This window comes from Etheostoma spectabile, chromosome 2, assembly GCF_008692095.1.
Source record: "Etheostoma spectabile isolate EspeVRDwgs_2016 chromosome 2, UIUC_Espe_1.0, whole genome shotgun sequence".
Classification (NCBI taxonomy): domain Eukaryota; kingdom Metazoa; phylum Chordata; class Actinopteri; order Perciformes; family Percidae; genus Etheostoma; species Etheostoma spectabile.
In genome coordinates, this window is record NC_045734.1 from 27,054,596 (window position 1) to 27,062,281 (window position 7,686).

The 7,686-nt window shown below is 37.3% G+C and overlaps 1 protein-coding gene across 1 annotated transcript in view; it reads left to right on the top strand.

The window, feature by feature from the left end:
- The first annotated feature begins 292 nt into the window (after window positions 1–292).
- The window catches only part of cyth4b (cytohesin 4b), a 14,481-nt gene continuing 7,087 nt past the window's right edge, over window positions 293–7,686 (top strand). Inside the window, 4 exon segments of the mRNA XM_032540341.1 lie at window positions 293–418; window positions 3,567–3,649; window positions 4,361–4,425; window positions 5,989–6,058. Of these exon segments, the coding sequence (XP_032396232.1) occupies window positions 400–418; window positions 3,567–3,649; window positions 4,361–4,425; window positions 5,989–6,058 (237 nt within the window). The 5' untranslated portion in view covers window positions 293–399.

A 7,686-nucleotide genomic window follows, 5' to 3' on the forward strand; every position in this document is an offset into this window, starting at 1 on the left:
GTTTAATTTCAAACATTATTGTCAGTCCCAGATAACACAGGTTTTGTCCATGTTCTAGAGGTCTTACACCCCCATGTTTTCTTTGCCGCTGCGACAAGAACTGAGCCTTTGAACATGCTCACATGCCCCTGCTCTACCAGGTGAGCTATTGTTTTTAAAATGGCCCTAGTTGATTGCTTCTCTTCATGGACTAATCCATTGAGCAGGCGTTTTATTTTGAAGGGCGTTTTGCTTTTCATTTTTTCTGTCTGACATTGAGATGGATGGGTAAGAGGAGGGGTTAAAAGAGAGCATCAACTTCATTGAAGTGTTACTGCATTATATGCTGTGGTAGTCTGCATATCTTGATATCTCAACCTTGACTGCGTTGCCACTTTTTGCTTTTTCTCTTGGATATAAATGACTGATTGCCAAATGGGTAAGATTGCCAAATGGGTGTTTCATGACATTATCAACTTTGCTATGCTATTTGGCTGATTAAATTGTCTTTTAATCTATTCCTACATATTATCACTGATTATGTATTTAACTATCCTTTCAATGTTATATGGATAGATAGATAGATAGATAGATGTAAAAATCGAATCTGTGATGATTAAAGACAAGAGCAGCAGCATAAGTAAAACTGTTATAGTTTAGCTTTTTAGATTAAACAAAACTGCTGTGATGTAGAAACAAATTTAAATGAATTTAGATTTTTCTGGTGTGGAACTGTGCAACCATTTTTTTAAATACTTAGATTGTTGGAGCACTGTTCTTAGTACCTTGTTTATCACAATCTGCACCTTGTGGGGAAACGATGTTCAGGGTGAACAGTGTGGGTCTCACTCTCAGCTGAAAAAGGGAAGAGGCTGTCATGCTCGGAACTCACAGGACCGCACAGCACTGCTAATAATGTAATAAAATGAAGTCGGTATCTTTAGTTAGACATCTAAACAATCCAACATTAAAGTTGCTGTGTCAAGCCATGTCCACGGTTAGTTTTCAGATAAAAGCCCAATGCTTAAAACATGTAAATGAAGAGTTGAAAACATGCTTGTCAGAGTTGTTGCACAAGATATGCAAAGGAAGGGTGGGGATATGGAAGTCCTGTGGTCAGAACATCAACACTGAACAGCTCACAGATCTCTACAGGAAGTGATTTTACCATTTTGTTCACTTTATAGTTTAAAAGGATTGTTTTTCACCGAGGATGCAATCTTTTATATCCATGTTGATGTCTCTGACTGTGTGAAACAAATGCTACTCTCCCCTATCCGCCCTGCTGAGGGGGGCGCCACAGAGCTCATACACTGTCAGGTCTATTTCACTGGTGGCATACCAAAATAACATAAGCTGCGTTTATCTGTGAAATCTTCTTTGCAAATGAGAGACACTTATAATGCTTCTGTTTTTTTCGTGGGGAACTGCTCTCTGCATGCGGACATTCAAATCAGCCCTCTAACTTTGCCTAAAGCTTTTTTCATACAAGCAAAAGCTGCAGCTGATTATCCTTGTGTGAAATTAGTGAGATGCAACTTACAACAATGGAACTGGCTACCTTGCTAAATGTCTCTTAATTCTTCTGTTCCAGTAGGAACAAATGCAGTGATGCCTAAACCAACCACATATGACATTCTTGTATTCATGGTTTTTAAGTCAATTAAGATTCAACATGGTTGATGTTTATCACATTTGAAAATGATCTGTGCATTTGAATGGACACATACAGTACTTTTACAAAAATACAAACAAGCTTTGCAGATGCTGAGTTTCCAGTGCAAAGTACTATCACCATGTTCAGCATACAGTAAGAGACATATTGTACAGTATACATCAATGTTCTTTCAATTCCCAGTCCAAATTCAGAGAACAAAGTCAGCAACTCTCATACAAAAGACGATGATGATGATCTCAACAACAGTAGGATGAATTGCTATGAATCTTTCGTAGATATTCATGGTTCCCAGGGGGTGAATCCTCATTTTTTTAGAGATCCCTTGCTTTTTTCCTCTTGTACTACTTCTCTTTTGAAATATCGCAACATCTACTTGCCAGATTGGCACAGTATTTGGTACAGATAACCATGGTGACGTATGGATGAATCCACTTAACTTTGGTTAAGCCCTCCGGTACAACCATGAGGCTGACATTTATGGTGTGGAGTGAAATGTCTCAACCACTACTAGATAGATCGTCATTGAAACTTATTATGTCACCCACACAATGAATTATAAAAACGTGATCCCTTAACTTTTCATCTAGTGCAATCATCAGGTCAACATTTTAAAATGTTCTGATGACCAAATACCTGCAAACCTACTCATATTCCTATCACCTTCAGATGTACTATGTATTTACTGCTATTAGCTAATGTTAGCATGCTAACATACCCAACTAACATGGTCAAAATGGCAAACATTAGCATTAGCCATTGCATATGGCTCAAAGCATCACTGTACAGCCTCACAGTGTCGATAAATTAGAATTTTTGAAATTGAATTTGTTCCTTTTGCACAATAAACACAAGAAAAGAAAGTAATACAAAGTAAAGAATGCGCAGGTGAGATTAAGAAAACCCCATATAGAAGGATTTTCACCTACCGAAATAAAATAATGAGCAATTATAATCACAAGAGTCTTAAACAAACAACAACAAATTGAACACAAGTCAACTTTGAATAAAGAGAGAGCATACGGTTGAATACATAAACAACAAAGGCAATAAATAAATTAAAAGAATATACATTAAAGGAGGCTATGTGGGCTTCTGTGTGTATGTGTGAGTAGTTAGACTCACACATATACACATAAGGTATGGCTTTAGACTCTATACTTACTTTAATCATAGGTTACCTGGATAATTGAACCCAGCAATGTAATGGGTGGAATGTGTGAAAAGGACACTATATACACAACGCTATAACAATAATCAGGCAGAGAGAACTCTGGTACACCAGACGATGCAATAACCACATTGGATTGATGAAATAGAACCTGGGAAGTGCAATTTGTCACTCACGTACGGCTCTTGATGGACACATTATGTGTGACATAACAACCTGAAAGTATAGCTTTGTAACCAACCACAACTCCTAAATGAAAACCATTTCTTTCATGATTCATACATCCCTTCTCTATGTCATTGAGCAACTCTTGTGTGGGAGTGGGGTGAGATGGTGGTTGGCAGAGAGGACATATGACAGAGAGTTCAACCACAGAGCCTGTTAGCTGGGTTTGAATATGTATCCATGTATTTGCATACCTTTGCCTTGTGTTTATCAAGAAATGTATTCATGGTTATATTTTGCGGCTGCAGAGAAAAACCACACCACCTGTCTCTCATGTCTTCCAGAGAAACCTCTCTTCCTCATGCTGTGGCTATCGTTGAATGCTTGTACAATATGCAGATATTGTGTGTAGATTTATAATAAAATCAAATGACCGATCTTGCGTGTTTCCACACTTCCGGAAGCCTACAATAGATGATTCAGCCATCAAAGTTCATGACATCGTCATTTTACGTGATTATCATAATCTGCATCCCTGAGAATGTGTTTGACGTTTTTGTCCCAATTTCTGTACAGTTTCCTCAGATTTTACAGCAGATGAAAACATGGAGATTGAAAGCATTAGGACGTATAAGGAAGTCCTTCTGGATGATATCCAGGTACGTACACGCACATATTGTAATCCTAAAACAGAGTTTCTCAAATTGGGACATGCGTAGCCCCAGGGGGACGTTAGTGGGAGTCAGTCATGCTTCATACAAAGACTTAAACACTAAAAAAATACATGCATCTACTGATTGTAAACATTTGAAATGCAGCATGTAAGTGATTTCTGTTCACATATGTTTTTTAGTAACTCAGACACTGACTCTATGCAGCTAGGCCTTTTTTCTGCTGGTAGTCAAATATATTAACATGTTGGACAAAAAATGCTGTCTAAAGCTTTAGTGCGTAACTTTTTGATATTAATGAACGGCCGTAACATTCAAGCCATTGCCAAGTGAGTTGCTACAAAGCTAATCAAGACTAGCAGCTCCACACAACTCTCTGTATTTCTCAGTATGTTCAGAAGATTGTGTTGTCTGGTGACTTTCCCACACAGAAGCTCAAGTGAAGATAACAGTCTCTTCTGAATAGTCCATCATGTTGTTTTTATCCTCCGTGTCCTCCTTGGCTACTAGCAGAGGCGGGTCGGTGCGCAATCGCAGAAGACTTGTGTCACAGTTTTGTTGTCATTACTTTGAATTCATCATGGGGGAGACAGAAACTATGCACTATAGCTTTTTTTTTTAAATTTGATGTGGAATATGACTCCTGCTCTTAATAATGACGAAACCAATATTAAAGATGTATTCTTTCATTCTGTCCAGAAGTTAAAGATGGAGATAGACAACGTCATGGCAGACATACTCAGCTTTGAGTCTTCAGAGGAAAAGTGAGTTTTGCTGTGGGAATATCCCCACACCCACCTTACAAACCAGTTGTTCTTTTTATAGAACTCTTTTTACAACTCCCACCTAATGCTCCTATTTCCTCAAAGAGGGTTTTTAAAGAAATAAGTAAAGTAAATCCAATTTTTTAAATAGCATTTGTTTCAAACAGAATGGGTGCTTTCATGAAAATATAGTGTTCTCATGCTGCAAGGGAATGTCACTAAAAACTCCTTTTCAATAAAGTAAATCTCACATTTTTTAACAATTCCACCTTTCTGCCTGTCATATAAAATCAAAACGCCTTTTTCTTGAAACCTGGTAGTCCATTACTTTAATGTACATGTAAGGTTAAAGAGTAACTGTTTTTTTTCACCTTCACAAAAGTGCTCATTTTGCCTCTGACAGGCTCAGATAAAAGTGTCTGACAAAATTTTGGGAAGGATTTCTAAGGAGGTTGACCTTTCTGTTCTTTTTTTAAACATAAAAACATCTGCCATGTTGTGTTCACTTAGCCCACCAGACTCCATGTGAATTCACAGTAATTTTAGCATCGTAAAATACACTTCATCCAGAGCCAATAGAAACACAATAAAAATATGAAAAGCCGTTTTGGGTCGTCTTTTTACTTTTCCAACCATCATAACTCTAATTGAAAATAAACACATAGTTTAGCGATTTACTTGTGACAATATGTTGGCTCCATACACACTAAAAGTATTGCTTTTTTTTAAATTGAGTCTAGTGAGTTTAGCGCTAGCAACGTCAGAGTTTCTGGTTAATAAGAAAGGTTTTAAAGGTCCATCTCTAAAGGAATCCTTTCCATAATGTTGTCAGACACTTAATAATAATATTAATAATAATAACAATAATAATCTGAGCTTGTCAGTGGCAAAATTAGCACTTTTGTAAGGTAAATACAAGCTCGACAATTGCCCAATTGACTTACATTGTAGCTTATTTACTGGACCAATGTCAAAGACTGTTGTTCTCATTAGTCATTTGGAGACAAAAATGGGAAAATAGGTTACAGGTTGAAAAAACTATCGTTACCCTTTTAATGTCTAATTTTTGCCTGTCTAAACATCTGCTGCAAAAAGAAAATCCAGTCCCACACATGACCCACTTACACTGGAGGTGGATTTCACCCCCTTAGCACAGATTCAGGCTGTTTTCTCTTGTTTACAGTCTGTATGCTAAGCTAAGCTAAACGGCTACTGCCTGTAGTTTCATATTGAATGGTATGTTGAACTATTCCTGGAAGCTAACCATGTGTCTGTGACTATATACAACTGCATAGTAACATTTAAACACATTTTGGTAAAGATAAATGACTAAATAACCAAAGAAATAATTAGCATGGCTACTAATGATGATGCAGTTGAATGCACAGTATAGTTTATAAGTGAGGCTTATGCTTACAAATAATTGGTTTTAGAGAGAAGTCAGCTTCTCATAGAATTTAAGTTAAAAAAAAGTTTACAAATGTGTATGTAGCAATATTTAATTATACATTTAGTTAGTCATTACTACTGTTGATTTTTGTTTCTTTAATGTTGCTTTTCCAGCAGCAAGACCATAGAGAAGAGCAAACTGTCTGCAAATGGGAAGAAGAAATTCAACATGGACCCCAAAAAGGTGAGTTCAGAAGAGTGTCTGTGGGCAGTCTTTTGAGACAAAAGTCAAAAGTAAAGTGAGCATGTTTTAGCTCAAATATCTCGATTAGCAGTAATACTTCATGGGTTGGCCTCTAGCTCACCCAGTAGGCTAGATCTTGAACTATGTGTAGGCCGGGTCCTGCAGCGGCCCAGGGTTCAAATCAGACCTGCGGCCCTTTGCTGCATTTCGGCCCCCCGCTTTCTTTTTCTGTCAATCTCACTGTCAAAATATAATCTTAAAAAGAAATGCTTTGTAAGAAATGACTTCTTGCTGTTCTTAAATGGTTTCCAAAAAAGAACCTTGTACATGGGAACGGGTGTCTATGAGATCATTTTTCTCAAACGAAGCCCTTCAGCGAGCAGCTCTCGCTTGTCTCTGCGTGGACTTCCTCTCACCTAACCGCACTTAGTCTGTCAAAGTGCAGGTCCCCAGCACAGTTTCTGTGGTAACAGTGACACGTCAAGCTTGTTGCTGTTGTGAACGCAGATGTTAGCAACAACAACACAAAAAGTAAAAGCATTGGCATTATTTTGCTTACCGGAATAGGTCTTCTCTGAACTGTGGTTAGTATTTTAGGTTGCCTGAACTTTAAATGGACTTTAAATTAGGTCAACTTTAGGCCTTCTTTCTGTTGACTTTAAGACTTTAGATGATGTTTAGATTCTTCCATTATTATTTATGTCTATTTGCAAAGGGACAAGTAGCATAGCACAACTATACCACACACTTGTGTAGCCTAAGCTCATTTGAAATGCATGTCCCAGAGCCTTTTTTTAAATAAAATAACTCAACCCTAACATAAAATACAGAAGAGAACACAAACTCATCAACAGATGCATACTTTTAAAGTGCAAACAAATCATGGGAAAACAAAACAATACGAAACAAAGACTAATACAAAAAAATCACCATACAGCAGGAGCATCCGATTAGACCATTACAGGGACATAACATGCTTTCTAACCAACATGAAATGTGTGTATTTGGGTCTTTTAAGTTTGGGAAAGAATCTTATTGTCACACACCATGAACAAAAAAAATCATATTACATAGAGGATTGAGAGATATTTCACATGTGTGTGTAATATTTCATTTCATTATTTCATGGTATTACTAGTATTATTAATACTTCAACTTCTTTCAAATTCCAGTATTTAGAACTCTCATGACGTTTTTGTTGAAGATGTGTTATTTTTGCCTATGTTGGCCTAGGCATCAATGCTGCGTTAGAGGGTTCTACTTTTAGAGATCCTTATTTCTATTGCAAATACATTTTTGAACATCCTTTTTTTTCCTCTCCAAACCGAGTGATGGAGGAGAAAGAGGAAGAGAAATTAGTTTTGAGGAATCAGGATTACAGAAGCTGCGAGCTCGCTGGATCTTACCAACCGGAGATGAGGTCATTACGAAACTTGACACATTTAGTAACCATAGCACAGTGGGCAGTGTGTGTGTGTGTGTGTGTGTGTGTGTGTATTTTAGTGGACGCATTTAAAGCACTATGTCATAAACTAAAAGCGGATAATATGTGATAAAAAAATGTGGAAGGACAAACGTGATCTGTATCTCCAGTAAACTCTGCTTTTTGTGTGTGTGTGTGTGTGTGT